General features: G+C 44.2%; 1 protein-coding gene across 3 annotated transcripts in view; it reads right to left on the bottom strand.

The window, feature by feature from the left end:
- The window catches only part of MAD1L1 (mitotic arrest deficient 1 like 1), a 529,982-nt gene that overhangs the window by 510,951 nt on the left and 749 nt on the right, over positions 1 to 18,282 (bottom strand). For 2 of the 3 annotated variants that reach the window (XM_026650732.2, XM_026650734.2), the window contains exons 2-9: positions 16,823 to 16,985; positions 15,225 to 15,365; positions 13,566 to 13,745; positions 11,983 to 12,107; positions 11,198 to 11,279; positions 8,234 to 8,364; positions 6,666 to 6,780; positions 5,599 to 5,660 (exon numbers count right to left, since the gene is read on the bottom strand). In XM_026650732.2, the coding sequence (XP_026506517.1) occupies positions 5,599 to 5,660; positions 6,666 to 6,780; positions 8,234 to 8,364; positions 11,198 to 11,279; positions 11,983 to 12,107; positions 13,566 to 13,745; positions 15,225 to 15,365; positions 16,823 to 16,972 (986 nt within the window). In that variant the 5' untranslated portion in view covers positions 16,973 to 16,985. The remainder of the gene's footprint in view (positions 1 to 5,598; positions 5,661 to 6,665; positions 6,781 to 8,233; positions 8,365 to 11,197; positions 11,280 to 11,982; positions 12,108 to 13,565; positions 13,746 to 15,224; positions 15,366 to 16,822; positions 16,986 to 18,282) is intronic. The other variant, XM_026650733.2, reaches the window with a different exon arrangement.

Genomic DNA, 18,282 nt, shown 5'->3' with positions numbered 1-18,282 from the left:
CCCTCCAGGGGCTATCCCTGACAGGACGCGTGCCAAAGGTTGCCGATCCCTGACCTAGATCAATGGGGCCCAAATTCTGACTGGGACCTCTGAGCATTATCACAGTATATTAAACAACACAACACTCCTAATTCGATACAAATATACAGGCTTCCCTCATACCTTTCTACCCACAGTTTATCCCTCATCCCCATTTGACTACACAAACAGGCTAGAACCTTTCTTCCTATGAAGAAAGAAAGATGTTGCTCCCTCCAGAGTCAGCCAGGCATGGAAATAGAAAGAAGGAAAAGAATCCTGGAGAGCAATGCAAAACACTCCATTGCCCTCTGATTCCTGGGCTGAGCAGGCAGACTTCTCTCACAGGACAGCAAAGCCCATGAAAGGGGGAACCACCAATAAACCACACGGCAGTACTAATAGCTGTGGGTCAGCCGCAGCTCTGAAACCGAGTTCGCTAGAGAGAAGTTTGTATAAGCCTAAGCTGCCCCACCTCATCGCTCCAGTCAGTCCTCCAATGTCATAATCCTCCACAGCTTTAAGAGATTCGTTCTACTGCACAGACACAGATCTGTATGATTATCTTACCTGTGGTGGTCCGATTCAGAAATCAGTGCCACCAATTTAAAAATAAAACAGAACACAACTGTCTGCTTTTTTTCTCTCTGCACCAGTTCTCTTCAAAGAGAGAGATTTCTGGAGTGATCAGAACCCTAGACTTCCTGTGGCTTCTCATTTGTGGGCACTTCTGCCCCCCATCTGACTGTAGGAATGGGCATAATCTTCCAGGAATCTTTCCAAACACTAATCTCCTGGCTTTGAGAGCATGCATGAGGTCACTTCAGAACTAACCATACTAGCAACAACAGATGGGAACATTTTAGTAGCCAGCCTATCTTGGGCTGTACCTCCTTTTTAAAACAAGCCACCTAAAGCATATCACCCTTACTCTAGTGCTGAACTATTGCAACCAGCATTCTGGGATGGATCTAGCAGTGAAAAACACTAAGCTGAAGACGACAGCAGCTGAGCAGAGACAAGAAGAGGCAGGTACAAGAGGGAGCTGCCAGATGAGCTATAAACTTATTTAGATTAGAACAGTGGTTTTCAACCTTTTTTAATTTGCGGACCCCAAGAAATTTCGAGTGGAGGTACAGACCCCTTTGGAAATCTTAGACATAGTTTGCAGACGCAGACTACAGCTTGAAAACCACTGTTTTATGGTAACAACCACCTTGCGTGGACCCCTTAGACATAGTCAGAGGGTTCCCAGGGGTCCACAGACCACAGGTTGAAAAATCACTGGATTAGCAGATTTACAGGGGCAGGGATCTTGTCTGTGTATTTCTCAAGTGCCTCATAGGCTCTGAGCATTATATAAACAAAGAACAATGGGAAGGAAAGAATGGCAGGATGATTACATTTCAAACAACATTTCCCTCCTAAGGATGATTCTGTGGAGATAACAGTGCAGAAGAAGAGAACTAGACTGAACAAGTCTGAGAAGAAAGAAAGGTCAGGGAGAAAAAGTGGGTTGCTGAGATGGGTGAGAAACTGAGATATGTACTGCACTCTGTCACTGGAGAAACTGTGTGTGGATCTCTGTTCACGTTCAGAATAGCTGCAACAAACAGGAACTCCACTAGACGTACACACAGAGAAAGTGATCACACTGGTGTGGTTTTAAAATAGATTTTAAAACATTTGATTTTAACAAGCCAACAATTTTAATTAGACTAATGCCTGACCTTTTTACAGTGTCCAATTGATGTTTGTACAGGAGTCAGAGCATACCACAATGGAGTGAAATCAATGTTTTTCTGATACAACAAGAGAAAATGTGCCATCTAGCGGGCAGTTCCTCACACTGACATCAAAATTAAATGCATTTCTTTTTTACAAACCCAGAAAGCCTACTCCCTTCCAGAAACACTATTATTCTGCAAAAATAATTTCTTGCCTGACACTTGCAAGGTTTCTTTACATTAGAAGGCGTCTCTGAGGTTATGGTGACCTCTGGCAAAGCAAATATTCACTGAAGTCTATGAAAGTTTTGTACTGGTGCCCCTCACTAAGTCCTTCTCTGAAAATAACCAACCACCTGGTCACCCAATCCACAATGATCTGTAAAAATCTACTGTCATCAATGCACCACAGGGAGAGAGACAGAATAAGAGGAACACACTTCACTGACACAGAACAATAGAATCACAGCTCATTCCTAGCAATCAAGAGTTATAATAGTTTATATCAGCCAGCCATGCCTCTTCTAAAGAGAGTTGCCTGTAGAGCAAAATAAAGAGGCTAATACACTTAATACACAGCAAGTAGATTTATTCTGCAGATGAAAACTAATGTTGCAGAAGAACTGCAGATTTGGGATAACTGAAGGCTTAGCATCCCTGGGAGTCCATGACAAAGGGGCACACAAAATACTGACGGAGTTCCTGCAAACCCAAACTACACCACTCTTAACAAAGAAGCAGAGTCTAGTAAATTGGAAAGTGGACAGCATTAGGACATGAATATAGAGGAATCCTTGGTCAAATGCATGAGAGACTGCAGACAGCTTCATGATTTGGGTACAAGTGGACTGTAACAGATAGAATGCCATTTGCGATTTTATGATCTGGGTATGGAGGGGCGCAACTTATAAGTCCATCATATTGGTAAACTGTTGAAGTTATGCTGCATTATATATAGGGTATAATTAAAAACAGCATGTTCTGTTCTTACCAGCATAAGAGTAGGAAAAACTTTGGAGAGGATGAAAAGGAGCAGTGGAAGGACAACACAAAACAATTCAGGGCTAGGAGACAACGTTAGCCAGTCTTCTATAATTTCTAATGTTTAGGCAAGGGGGAAATCACGTGTTTCAAAGAAGATGGAACTGATTCCCATCACCCGTTTGAGATGGCAACAATTCAGAACTTGTGGTCGTTGGACTATGGGACAGGGAGAGCAACCTTTGAGTAAGGTATCTAGTTTTTGCACTTTTCATAGTTTATTTCCACCAAAGTTGCAGCATTGGAAGACAACCACCAAATCTTCCATAAAATTCCCCAAAAAGATAAGCACAGAGATGTTTGGCCTTAACACTCCAAGAAGATGCTCCCTCCCCTTCCAAATACTATTAGATAAAATTACACACCAAATGGCCTGCTCATAAACTAATCTGACAGGGAACCTGCAGGGACCACGCAATCAGTGAACAAAAGCCATTGCGAGCACACAGAAGAGAAGCCTGGAGAACAGCTGGAGGAAATGAGAAACCATCCTCCCCCAAAAAGCCAGAGGCTGTGCGCTCTTCCCCTGCACCCTGCATTCCATGTATAAATGGAGAAACTAATAAGAAGAGATACAGGGACATAATGCATTCCCTTTCTTCCTGCTTATCTAGTTATTAGCAGACAGACTGCACATTGCATTGGCTCTTTGGGATAACCATCCAACTGTTCCCATTCTCTCCTACTCACTGTCTAGCAATTAACTTTCCTCAAGCTTTCACAAGAGGTACGCTCCAGGAATATGATTGGGACAATGATCTCCCTTTATACTGGTTCTCGTACTCCTGGCTGAAAATGAACATAATTCATGCTGAAAGAAGCCTGGATAAAAAACTCGCCCCAATTCCACTTGGTGCAATCACATGCAAAAGGTGATTTTCTTGAGAGCAATTTGTTCTTCTGTACAAAGAAACACCCTTAATACTGCTAAACAATGCGGCACAATCAAAAACCTCACTAACACTTTGCATCGAATATTCTGATTTTAAATGAAGAGGTTATCAGACTTCAGCAGGAAGAGTCACTTGGTTCCATTTCCTTCCCACTGTGAAATTACCTCATTAAACCTTTAACAGCTTGACGTAAGTAAAAGCTTCCATACCACTGTCTGGCAGAGAGAAAGTTTGGTGGGAAGAACTCAGTACTTCGCTCTCCTGCAAGTCTGAACATATGCATCCTGAGCAGAGGCAGGAGACGGTCTCAGCAGTGCTCTCTACCGATGTGCATTAAGGAAGAGGTAGCTCATCACATACATTGAACAACACAAAGAATGAGAAAACTAAGGGGACATTGCTTGTGAGAGACAATCCTCTTTTACCTAAAGTAGCAGTGTGCCCAATATAGTATCCCAAATCCAAACAAGGCTAAACCCAAATTATGCCATCATTTTGCATGCACAACTTCCACTGTTTTTGTTTGTTGTGCAGCTGCAATTGATGGGATAAGGACAGGGGCCTGAGTGGGGAAGTTTGATCTGGGGTAAAAGTTGTAGATCAAGCCTAATTCTTGTCTAAAGCATAGCTCTCAACGCAAGGATGCACAAAGGAAAGCAGTTCTTTTAGGCAAAGCACCTCTCTTCCCACCAATAAACACAATCACACTTGAAACATTTAGAGAGGCACAGCCCTTGCAAAAGTGACACCTGAGCATGGCCCTAATTTCGCAGATTACTCTTCTTGCAAAGCAGCAGCTATCCCTGGGAAGAAGATGCATCATATCCCACTCTTTGGTTACATCACAGACAAATTAGAAGAGCCAGAACTGTAATCTAGTTCAATGCTAAACGATGTCAATCTCTGTATCATAGAATCATAGAATATCAGGGTTGGAAGGGACCTCAGGAGGTCATCTAGTCCAACCCCCTGCTCAAAGCAGGACCAATCCCTAGACAGATTTTTGCTCCAAATCCCTAAATGGCCCCCTCAAAGATTGAACACACAACCCTGGGTTTAGCAGGCCAATGCTCAAACCACTGAGCCAGCGGTTCTCAAACTGTGGGTTGGGAACCCAAAGTGGATTGCGACCCCATTTAATAGGGTTGCCAGGGCAAGCATTAGACTTGCTGGGACCTGGGGCTGAAGCTCTGCTCCCACACTTACCCCACCCCCAGGGTCATGTAGTAACTTTATTTTCAGAAGGAGGTCGCAGTGCAATGAAGTTTGAGAACCCCTGATCTACAGTGTTACACATCAACTCTCACTTTGACTAGTGTTACAATCATTTCACTGTCCCTAGAGAAATTTTCTCAGCACCAGAAGTGAAAAATGTTTATTACACCTCTACCATCATATAAAACACAGGATAATAAGAGAAAGGGCTGTTAAGCTAAGTTGCTACTTTGGAAAATAACATGTCAGGTCAGTCTAATGCAACATTCCTGGGATTTCATTACAGGAATTATATTTACAATAATGCATCACAGGCTCATATAAATGACTTGCTGTACATCTCATGAAACGCGCCACACTTAATATGGTCACACTAACTCAATTCCTTCTTAATATGAATGTAGTTATATGCAAGAAGTTTAGAGAACTAAGAGCTGAACCAGCTCCCCACCCACCTCAGTCTCAAACGGACCGGGTCAGGCTGTTAGTCACCAGTTCACAAATTAATCCCCAAAAGATACTGTATGACTGTATTTAATGAGGCATAATCATATATACTGCATAGCAGTGAGAGAGAGGAGTACCAACAGACAACTTTGCCCACGGGAGGACTGATAAGGTGGACAGCCTGACAAGCTTAAGCCATCGAGATCACTAAGAAGTAAAGCAAGTGGAACAGAAGGTTTAACTCCATCAGCACCTACCTGATATTTAAGCCAGTGCTCTCATCTAGTTTTTCCCAGCTTTTCAACTTTCCCAGAAGTTTCTAGGGAGGAGGCAAAAGAAGTCAATAAAGAAACCCAAGTGAGCGTTCTTACATCTCAACTCCTATTGCTGCATTTTCCATTCCTTCCAACTTAGCCTTTTCCACTTTCTTCCTGTGGACTTTATCATCTATGCATGGCCCAGCACTGCTGGAACATCATTCTGTGTACCCAAGACACTATTAGCAGCAGCATTAACCTTCCCAACCACCACAGTTATATGGCACAATGTACCATTTCTGTGCCATCCATTATTTATCCTTGTGAATTAACCCCCACTGTACTAGATCCTGTTACTGCGGAGACCAAAGAAATTAAAGCGGTATTCCAAACATGCCAATTCTGTACCAGCTGCTGTGCCCATTTCTCCTCCCACACCACAGGGATATGCATCACAACTCTCTATGCTTTCAATCCCAGTACCAGATTGGATTGCCCAAGTCAGATCTAGTCCTTATAATAGCTCTGCACCACAAGAGTTTTCTTGACCAGGTAATCATCTTGAAAAATCATTTTACCTTTGACAGAGGGTGGGGAGAACGGGGTGCTGCTGGCGACAGCAAGACAAAGAAATCAATTGTATTGATACAAGACTGTACGTGGCCCCTTCTACCAGCAGCACTGATCTGAGGGTATGCTACAGGCTCCCGTTATGTGTCTGTCATATACCAATACCTCTGGTAAGCACACAGGAACCAAAAGGGCATTCACAGGTGGAGTAAAGTGAAAGGGAGATGCCACAATGAAGATGGGCTGCTACTTGGAGAAGTCTTTAAGATGAACAATGGACAGACTTTTGTTTTTCTCTCACTACGAACACACCCCTCATATGGGTATTCTACATCTTAGGCTACGTCTTGGGGTTGGGCCAGTATGAACCATGAACCACAGCAATCACTGTCTACACCCTCACTATGCATAGAGGAACTAAAGATCCCTAAAAGCCCACACAAGCAAGAGCAGTAGCCCCAATTCTACGTATAAAGCAAGTGTTCTTGGCTCCTCACCTCATTCTCCAATTCAAGGGTCACTAGACCTGCCTGAACCTTCTCATAGCGCTCCAATTTCTTCTGGAGACTTTCCACCTCCTCTCTAAGTAACCCATTGTTTTCCTTCATTTCCCTGAGAAAAAGAGAAAGGGCAAAGCCATTAAAAAGCCACCAAAGCAACTCAATTCTCTTGTGCAAATTCCTGGATACACACACAATTACAGGGAAGCATAAGGCATTGAAAAAGTCATTATGACACTGAGCCAAAGTGGTAACCTTCTATAACCTTTGCTACAAAGTGACTGTTACACAGGAGGCAGAGTTCGCTGGGCTGAGTTTTCCCACTCCCAAATGCCCTGAGTTATGTCCAAACATATTAAAATTTCATACCCGCTTTACCGATTGTACAAAAACAGAATTTAAAGTAACACAACAGTCTTGACATTATGATCCAAAGTCAATATGAATGCAGGTCTGGAACTCAGCAAGTAGGGAAACGGGCAAGAGTTAGTGCTCTTGTCCGTTTACAAATACGAAGATTTCTTCAGCCCAGAGTTTATTTTAATATAGGGTTTGTGGGGGTACATTAGTCAGTCCAATGGTGTCAAAAATAAGACCACTAACTTTCAACGTGTTTCTGTTTCCACTCTGCTACGATACATTTCACATTTCCAAACACAGAGAGGATTGCATAGAGGCAATTGGAAAGTTTCAATGATAAATGGTCATTGAATCAAGAGCAAACTCAAAGGAGCCTGCTTAGACTCCAGTCTTCTAAATTGTGGTAAAGGGAAGCTGGCAAGATCAGATACTCATGTACTTCAGACTTTTTGTGCATTTCTTTACACAGAGATTGAAATTAAACTCTCTCATGATAACAACATATCAAAGTAATGCCAGATTACTCCATAACACAGGACAACTGAGTTTCAAAATTCATTAGTACTTTGGAAACCTACAGAACAGATTCTAAAAGAGGCAGCACCTGAGCAATTTATAAACTTCAGCAGCCAGTCTTTCAAAATGATACACTGGCACAAGAATGCCTTCAAAACATTAATGGAAATGCTGACTGGCTGGTAACAGAATAAGAATTTAAAATCTTTGCCAAGATATTACAGGGATAGACATGTTAGAAATGCCGTGAGATTGAAGAGATAGCCCATCACAAATCCCATATAGAAAGGATTTATTATCAGCAAGTATCTTTAGTATCAGATCCCTCTCCAATCTCCTCTTTACTATGCACAACCTTCCCTTTGATCCAAGCTAGAAGGTAAATATGTCTCACCTTCCAAAATGACCAATCCTCATTTCATGATCCCCTCACTCTGTGCGAAAGGAGATTATCCAGATCCCTCCAAATCACAATAACTAGTAAACATTACAACACTGGCTCAACCTTATATACAGTAGATACAGAAGACCTTTAAACTTCCTTCCACAGCATTCTATTTGGAAATTTCCATTCTGTATAATGCAAAGCACCCAAGTCAGAAAATGACAGCTATAGGAGGATGGACCACAGCAGAAGATAGCCATTTTTGACATATGCCCCATATTGAAGGCAGATCTTTCCTTCTCACCTGAAGTAGGCATTATCCTCCCTGAGCTGGAGCAGTTCCCGCTCCATCTTTGGGAATCGGGCCAGCTCTGTTTTCATGTTCTTCACAATTGCAGCATCTTGTTCCTGCAGGGAGAGCTTCTGTTCCAGATCCTGGAAGGCAAGTGAGGACATGAGAACAAGCCGACAACTGAGTTTAGCTCAGGAAGGCTCAGAGCTACCTCTTCACTGGACTGCTAAACCTGTCCAAATCCTTTTCTCTCTAGCACTCTATCATTACATTAACTCCAACATACATCAGCAATGGGTTCTGTTAACATTTAAAAGGACATCAGCCCTCCCTCTTACACATCAATTCCCTATTTGTCAAGGAGTAATAAGCCAAAAGTCGACTCTTCTCACCTACCATAAGGTAATATATATGAGAAATTAGTACTCTGATGGACTTATTAGGAGAGGACAGAACATACACACACAATGGAGACAGAGGGCAACAAGCAGTCCACACCTTCTTCATGTTGGTATACTTTACACATTGTTTTTTCCAACAAACTAAGAGTTTATTTAAAGCAGTACTGCAGTTTGTTGTCCTCTTTCCCCACCTCCACTTCCAGTCACTCTGCCTGCTGTAGAAGTTTCTCTTGACGCATCCATGTAGAACTGGCAATGCTGCTGCCCTTCAATCTTGTTCTATTCAATGCCAACCAAAGGAAACTCCACAATCAGCATTCCCTCAAAGTCAAGTTTAATTCTCTCCATCTGTTTCTCTCTCTACTGCCTTCTATCACCACAGAAAAGAATCACTCCTAACTGGGCTAGAAGTTAGTTTGGCAGGACAGAGAGCATCTCCACACTTCCCCCAACAAGTCCACCTGCAATCAAAAGTGTTGCAGCTAACTGTACTTTGTATGCATATTAAAAAGGATACCCTGACTCCAGTGGAAAGATTTCCCCAGGAACAGGAACTGAGCTCAGAGTTGCAAGGCTCACCATCTGCCATGAAAAAGCAAACATGTCTAGAAGTATTTGTGCCAGAGCCCTGAGTGACCAGACAAGACCAGGCTGAGTTTGCATCCAAATAATCTGCTACATAAGGAGGCAAAGCAGTTATCTACACAGAAGGGATCTGTACAGCTTCTGACCAGTTGGACTCTCTGATACAGAAAAGACAAAGAGTGTTATACAGTAACTCCTCGCTTAACGTTGTAGTTATGTTCCTGAAAAATGCTACTTTAAGCGAAACAATGTTAAGCTAATCCAATTTCCCCATAAGAATTAATGTAAATGGGTGGGGGGTTAGGTTCCAGGGAAATTTTTTTCACCAGACAAAAGACTATATATATATATTACACACACACACACACACACACACACACACACACACACACAGAGTATACGTTTTAAACAACAATTTAATACTGTACACAACAATGACTGTGAAGCTTGGTTGAGGTGGTGAAGTCATAGGGTGGAAGAGGGTGGGATATTTCTCAGGGAATGTCTTACTGCTAAACAGGGCCGGCTCCAGGCACCAGCCGAGCAAGCTGGTGGTTGGGGCGGCAGCTTGTAGGAGGCGGCATTCCGCCCAATCCTAGGGCGGCACGGCCGCTTTTTGTTGTTTTGTTTTGTTGTTCCGGTCCGGCCGCCCTGTAGGGGGCAGCGGCGTGGAGGACGGGAGCGCCCTGCAGCAAGCCCGGCAAGGCAGTCCTCGTCCTTCCCTCCCAGCCGACTGGAGCGGTGCGGAGCCATCCCGGCAGGGGGCACGGCGGGAGGGGCCGAGTGGCAGCGCCCCACTGAAGCCCTGGCCATCCCCCTTCTCTCTCTCCCCCTGCTCCCTCCCCCCGCTAGCCGGGGCACATCTGCAGGGCAGGGAGTCCCCCTGCACCCTGGCTCCGGCCGCGCTGCAGGTTGGTTTTTTTTTTTTTCCTTTGCTGTTCTGGCCGCCACGGTTTTTGGGGTTTTTTTTTGCGCTTGGGGCGGCCAGAAAGCCAGAGCCGGCCCTGCTGCTAAATGATGAACTAGCACTCAGCTGAGCCATGAAGGGTTAACACATTGTTGTTAATGTAGCCTCACACTCTACAAGGCAGCATGAATGGAGGTAGGAGAGACAGCATGGCAGAGAGAGACAGAGATACACAGTGTGTGTGTGGGGGGGGGTAAGAGAGAGACACAGACACACACACCATGTGTGTGAGAAAGAGACATGCATTGCCCCTTTAAGCTGACCCCACTCTAAGTACGCTGCCTTTTTAAGTAGATCAGCAAGTTGAGACAGCAGCTGCTGGCAGCAAGCTTCCTCCATCCTGAGCTCTGTCCTGCACCCCCTGCTCTGTGGAGAAGGAGTACGGGGGGGGGCAGGAGTAGAGGGTGGGGGACACCCTGACATTAGCACCCCTCTTCCCCCCCACTCTGCATAGCAAGCAGGAGGCTCCCAGGAGCAGCTCCAAAGCAGAGGGCAGGAGCAGCACAGGGCAGTGGGGGGGAGGGACAGCTGAACTGCCAGGCAATCGACAGCCTAATGGGTGGCTGCCGCACAGAGAACTTAGGGGAGCTGATAGGGGGGATGCCGGTCCACCCTGGCTCCCAACCTCCACTAGCTAGCTCCAACATGCTGCTCTTTCTGCAAGCAGTGGACAAAGCAGGCAGCTGCCAAATAACCGACAATGCTATAAGGGAGCATTGCGCAACTTTAAACGAGCATGTTCTCTAATTGATCAGCGACATAACAACAAAACAACGTTAACTGGGACGACGTTAAGTGAGGAGTTATTGTATAAGTGCTGATTATTATAGACTGTGTAATCCACTCCTCTAATTTCTGTGCCTTGAAATCTGAATTTAGGCAATTTCAGCTCTACGCCACCTAACAGGCAAGCCATTTATATGACAGAGTGGCTCTCAGTTACTGTAAGGGTAACTCTTTCAGATACTTTTCCTATGTAAAAATGAAAAGCAGTCACTCAGCATGGGTCTCACACACTCTCACCTTAATTTTCTGCTCGTGTTCTGCCAACAGAGACTGGCTTGCTTGCAGCAACTGGATTTGCTGGTTGGCCTCCTGACATTTTCTGTTTTAAGCAGACATAGGAGATTCATTTACATACAAGAATCACTTGATGGGAACAATCTATTATAGATATAGAAGTATATTAGAGGCACACACTTATTCAAGCGTCATTTACCACCACGATCAAGGACAGTTGTGGTGTAAAAGCAAGAACTGCCCCGCAGGACCTTTCTTTAAGGTTCTGGGGCAACTGAGATATTCAGTGTGGAGACAGATTACCCCTACTTAGGAAAGCAGAAATATTCATTCTTATAAAAAAAAAATACTGACTCCATATATCCGTAGAGATCCTCACGATCAAGTTACCCCATGCCCACACCAACAAATACATGATTACATTACATAATATAAAAAGTCATTTAAACCTTGGTCCTAAAAAGAAGTGTTGGTACATGGAGCTGAAAGAGGAGACACACACCTCATCAGATCTTCTAATCACCCCTCAACTACACATAGTACAAAATCAAGTATCAACATGAATATGAAAACTAAGAGAGGTTTTAAGCTTGGATTTTTTTTTTACTAAGGTAGAATTAAATTGCTGCTCAGTGCTAGTTTCCGGCAAATTTTATAACCTACACATCCAGATCAAAAAAGCCCTTTGAACAGCAAAAATAAAAAGCTGTTGAACGTTTTCTGAATGACAGCAGCTGCATAAGACTGAAGGTTTGTTTTTTCCTGGCAGTTGTTGATCCCCTACTCACTTGTGTTGCACATCCAGCTGTTCCATCAGCTCCTGCTTCTGAGATTCCTGGCTTGTCATTTGCATCTCCTGATTCATTAAACTCCACTGCAACTCAGATATTTTCCCCTTCAATACGCTGATCATCTGGATTCACAGAAAGATGGGGAAGAATAAACAACACACAAATAGACCAATGGACCTCCAGGCTGAACATTATGGAATGCAAACTGCTGAGATCAAACAACTAACTAATGTGAAACACTGAATCTAGAAATAATTCACAATAAGACCTGCAAACCCACCTCAGAACAAAGTCAAAGAAAATTCTTTGCTCTCTTTCATCTGCCACCCAAATTGACATTTCCATTATTCATTAAGTGTATGACCTCAAACTGGTACACAAAAAACAAACCTCAAAGCCAGAACCTGTGCTCACAAGAGGATCTGTCTTACTGTTGACAATTATCCCACCATCACCTCATCCACATGCTCCTAAGCAGCGGGGTTTCAAAACAGAGACCCAAAAATTTTCAACCAGCCAAGTAATAGCAGTGACAAGTCCTCAGTAGAGGTCTAGCTACCATGGTGATTGGCACAAGGAACAGATATGGCTAAGACAGTATTCACAGCAGCATTTGCCATTACTTCTTTACTAAGCTACTAGGCTCAGCTTTCACTCTCTCAGACTCACTCAAAATACACACACAGAGGGACAAACATCAGTACTGCCAAGTCTGAAATAAAACTAGTTGACTGACAAACCTTATATAGCAAATATAGACAGCAAAGCAGAGGAAGGAACTTCACAAAGTTGAAGAATAAGCCACATTGGCTCGAATAACCATTATTCACCTGACCCTCATGCCTCACTCCCACCTTTAGCATTCTGAAACATATCGGATTGCACCCAAAATGCGTTAGATGCATTAAAGAGACAAGATCCGTGACCCAAATTTGAGGGATGTGGGGATAAAAGTGGCATAGAAATAGGTCAGTTGCCGGGACTCCCAATTATTGGTTTAGTTTTTCTTCCAACCTCCAACAGTGTCTTCATACTTTTATTGCCACAAATTCCAATTGGTAAGTTAAATCTACTCATTTGAACCCCTCATGGTCCCTAAGTTTTGGGTGCTTAGCTAACAAATGCTAGTAAAGGAAGTTGCCATTTAGGACCTATTTGGAAGATGTCCCCTCTTGGTAGTTTGGTCCGACCTAAATCTCAGCTCCTCCAATTCTCCTGCTCGTTTCCTTCACTCCCTCTCATCTTATTACTCCCTTCATTGCTTTCCCACCCTCTCCACTTCATGACTTCTATCCTGATTTCCCCCATGCCCAGAACACTCTCCATGTCCTTGCCCTGCAACTGTTTTTCTCCTCCAAATCCACTTCTCCAAGCAATGTCGTCTCATATTCCCCATATTCACCTCTCCCAAACTGTTATCCCGTTTCCTGTCCTGTTTAGACTGTAAGCTCTTTGGAGTAGGGGACACAACTCATCTGTGTTTGTTTAATTATTGTAACAAGAGTGGATTGCTCCGATTCCACGTGACCCTCAAAGTCACCTAGAGCACTGGGTGAAATAAGAAATTGCTATGTTCTTACTTCATTAGCTTCAGCCAGTTTGCTCTCCTTCTCCTGCAGCTTCTTGCTCACAGTCTCCATGCTCTTCTTATAGGTTTTATTCATCTCCATTTGTTCCTTCAGCTTAGCCTCAGCCTCCACTTCCTTTTCCTGATAGTGCTTTATACGTGTGAGGAGCTCCTGGTTACGGTCAGCCTCTCGCTAGGGAAGGGAAAATGTAAAAGGACTTCATAAAGAAGAAAGAACCATAACGGTGAAGACATGTCCTTTCCTCTTTGCCCCCTTCCTCATTATAGTCCCACAGGCAACCCCACCAACCAATGCTTTTCAGAGCCATACTCTTTAACCCCCCTCACTAGCAAAGCTTCTCAATGACAGGGGAATGAAACACAGGGTAATGAAGCCAGAAAATTACTAGACAAATTCCAAGCATTTCTTGAACTGATGTTTGGACGTTAGCACACAGAGTTGGCTTCTGGTTTGCACGGCGTAATTTACATAGGCTCAAACATGAAAACCCTGGATACATCAATTACCCTTGCACAACAAGTTTATTTCACTGAGCCTGGGACCTTAATATCTGGAGTAACAAGACAAGTTTCTCTGTGAAATTTCTATTTGCATTAGAGCATTTTAAGTCTAAAATATTTTAAACTTAAATAAGTCAACTTTAAACATACAGTATAAACAACCAGTGCAACAAAACATATGGGGGCAGATTTAGTTGGTTTTTTTTCAGCTAGATTTATTTATTTTATTGGCACTCTGACAGCATTTCACATGCCATTTCAAGTTCATTTCTAACTCAAATTGATTAGCACTTATTGAAAAATGTAAAGCAAATTGCTCTGCTAATCAAAGCAAATCGGGCCACAGATTTACATACTAAGCAAGGATTATGCAAAGCAATGCAAGGTTCCTGAAACCTTTATCCACATGACTCATGAAGCACCGAATTTGAGCAGGGTAATTACCACACTGCTGGATTAGTGATGCTCCCTTTTTGTACCAGTATTTTAAGGGTTTCTGTGACTGACTCAGCTAGATTCAGGTTTGAACTGTTCTTGGCTTAATCGCAAGATCACCTGACTTGAGGCAGAACCAGGAATTTACTCAGTGACCCACCATTTCACAGCTACAGAGTAAATCTGTCTCCCAGCATCTTATAATATTTTGCTGGATTGATTTTTTTTTTTTTTTAAAGCAGCTGAACTTTGGAGTGATGCTAAGAGCTTTATAGGATGACAAAGCCCACAAACTCTGCTGCTTATTTTAGTAACATAGCTAAGCCAACACATTTGGGCACACAACCAGAAGGCAACGAAGCTAATAGTCGCTGACTAGAGTTCAGCGTCTTATCAATGCAGCTTCTCTTGTATGGCAATTGCATGACAGGTGTTGCTATCATTCCAGTTCATTACAGTCAAACATACCAAATGTTTGCAATTGTGCCAAATTAAGTTTAAATGCTTCTGGAAGAAACAAGGTTTAATGCAGCAGACCTGAATCTCCTTTTGTTTTATACTGATGAGCAACAGAGTGCTAAATAAATATATTTATAGAATATCCAGTGGTCAGATCAGTATCAGACTATTTGTCAGCCATGCAACAAAGTTTTAATGATCTCAAGACGCTCTGACTGGAGCCTTGGCTGTCAGATAGCATGAATGCCATACCTACCTCATAGCTCCTAGCATTAGTATTAGCTGCCTTCTCCAGCTCAATGCGAGCTCTTTTGTGGCTCAGTTCCATCTGCATCTTCTCCCGTTCCACTTGCAGGAGCTGAGATTTGGAACGGATTTGCCCAGCTTCTTCCTCCAGCTGATCAGTTTCCACGTGAAGAGAGACATAAAAACACACAATCAGCAGAAAAGCAATAATATTTTGCCTTTCTACAATGCCATCCAGCTGTGGCTTTCAAATTACTCTACAAACCTGGATATATTTAGCCCATCATGTCCTATATGGGGTAGGTAAGTATCATCATACCCATTTAGCAGATGGGGAAACTGAGGACCAAGAGTTAAGTGACATGCCCAAGGTCGCACAGTGACTCAGTGATAGCTAAAAAATGGGAGTGTGGGTGAATTTTGGGAACTTGACTCCAAATTTCCCACACCAATCATTACAGAAGCTCCCTTCTAGAATACACTTACCACATACAAAACTAAAAAGACTCCTATTACAGATTTCTTTGGCCTTCTCAAAGAAGAAGAAACAGGAGCTAGTCAAGGGTCAGAGATCAGGCCCCATACTTACATCTGTGAAACTAAGTGCTGAGCAAAGTAGCAGGTTTTCCCCCACTGCAATTAGACATACAAGGTACAACCTAATTTTTATTTACATGAATGTATTTTTTGTGTAAAACTACTGCCGGTACTCCTGTGTAATCTAGGAGCACTGAAGGAATCAACAGAGCACTTTGAACATGGAGGAAATATTCATGTTTCATAAAGACAATCAGAATCCCAGACCTCAACACGCATTCATTAAAGACTCCACAATCAGCGATGTGTCACACAAAAAAAGAGTAAGGAGATTAAAATATTATAGTCAGAACTTTAAACGCAATGGAAATTAAAATAAACATGGCAAACTCTTACTTTGCACTCAGAGACATAACTAGAGATCCAAAACAAAGCTACAGAACACAAGAACTTTAAGGGAGATTTGTCTAAGATCTCTTAGGTATTGCTGAAATGCCATCACCATAATATCCATGAAGACTGGTTTAGTAAATTGGACATTTACGCTTCCAGGGCTACAATTCTGGCCCAGATAAAGGGCCTCAATGGAATGAATTTGGTGATCTCAATTCAGTCCTCAGAGTCAATATCATAAACACACCACAGATAGTTTAGCCCAGCTGACAGTACGTTTTCAAGAGAGAGCTATGCAAGCCAGGAAAAATTGTCCAACCCTGCAAGCAAGCCATCAGTTAAGCTCTGTTGTGGGGCAGGATGAAGGGAAATCACAATACAGATGCCTGAGTTGGCCTACAGATAACTTAAAGGGGAAGAATTCAAGGGAGCCCCTTGATTAACCAGGACAAACAGTCAGGCCCATAACTCACCTTTTTTTTTTTTAAATGAAAGGAATTAAAGAGTTTTATTTTGAGTGCAAATTATCTCCATCATTGACAATGTAGGGATAGCAATGTAAGAAGGGACAGCCCCCATCTCCTAACTAAAAAAACATTTCCATGCATAAGATCAAATGAAATCTAAACTCTTGACTGTAGTGACACTACAGCTGTCAGTGAGCCAGGGATGTCTCACCTGCACCCTCTGCTGGTACTGCATTTGCAAGGTACTTTGAAATGATCCTGGCGTGGCCGGATCAGATGTCCCCTCCACACGCTGAGAAATGAAGTTATTGAAAGATCTCAGGGTGGAGAACACAGTTGTATTATCCTCCAGGTTCTCCATGGTGAGCTCTCTGCTGTAAACACACACACATACAAAGCCAAAAGTGAAACATCCAGGGCAGCTTACAGTCTTATTCATTGCTGTAACTCAGGAAAGGCATACCCCTTTCTTCAAGTCACTCTGGAGCAGCGTTTCTCAAATGCGGCCACCGGGGCCATATGCAGCCACCAGTGGATTTTTTTTCAGCCACAACAGCCTCCAAAGCATTGCGGGGGGGAGCAGATTGTGGGGGCAAAGCAGCAGTTCCTCCCTGCAGCGGGGACCGGTACCCTGCACAGCACAGCCTCCTCGGGGGCCCCAGGCAGTGCCTCTGGAGACATGGTGTGTGCAGTGCTGGAGGCAGCTCTTGTCAGAGGAGGTGGCTGCAGGTTTCAGTTGCTGGAGTGCTCCCCCAGGCAGCTCCTCCACTCCTTCCCAGACAGGCATGGGGAACCGGGGACTCTACAGGCAGCCGGTGAGTTCCTGACCCACCTGGGGCGGGGGTGAGGCTCTCACTGAAGGGCCGTGGGAGGCAGGGACAGAGAGACAGTTTTGTCTGAGCAGCCACCAGCAAGAGTTGGTGGCCGCACTCTGAGGCCACCAACAAATTTGTGAGAACCCCTGCTCTGGACTCCACATTCTTCCCATATACATAGGGCCCTATCAAATTCACAGCCATGAAAAACAAGTCACAAACCGTGAAATCTAGCTATTGTAGGGGGGTCATGGTATTGCCATCCTTACTTCTGCACTGTCTTCAGAGCAGTGGCTGCTGGCTGGGCATCCAGCTCTAAAGGCAGCGCTGCCACTAGCAGCAACTCAGAAGTGAGGGTGGCATGGTATGGGAGGCATCACTTTTTGGGAGGAGTCAGGGACGGCCTTATGGGTGGGTGACATGGGCGGGGGGGGCGGAAATGCGATGGTCACCCACCCACAGCCAACCCAAGGCCCCTTTAACACCCAAACACTTGGGAGGAGCAGGGCTGGGGGCGTCCGGGCCAGGGACTCCTACTTTGCTCCAGGCTCCAGCTGCTAGCCCCGGCCCAGGCAGTGGAGGGACGGGACTTCCGCTTCCCCGGCACGGGCCGCTCCCAGGGCCGGGTCAGACCCACTTCCAGTGGCGGCACAGAAGTAAGGGTGGCAATAACATACCATGGCACCCTCATTTCTGCACTGCTGCTGGCAGTGGCGCTGCCTTCAGAGCTGGGCTCCCAGCCAGCAGCTGCCACTCTCCAGCTGCCCATCTCTGCAGGCAGCAGCAGCAGCGCAGAAGTAAGAGTGGCAATACCATGACCCCTCTACAATAGCCTTGCGACCCTTCCACAACCCTG

The sequence above is a fragment of the Terrapene carolina genome, unplaced genomic scaffold, assembly GCF_002925995.2.
Source record: "Terrapene carolina triunguis isolate 2854851 unplaced genomic scaffold, T_m_triunguis-2.0 Scaffold93, whole genome shotgun sequence".
NCBI classification, from domain to species: Eukaryota; Metazoa; Chordata; order Testudines; family Emydidae; genus Terrapene; species Terrapene triunguis.
Note: the sequence above shows the minus strand (reverse complement) of the source record. Positions and strands in the feature narration are given on the sequence as shown.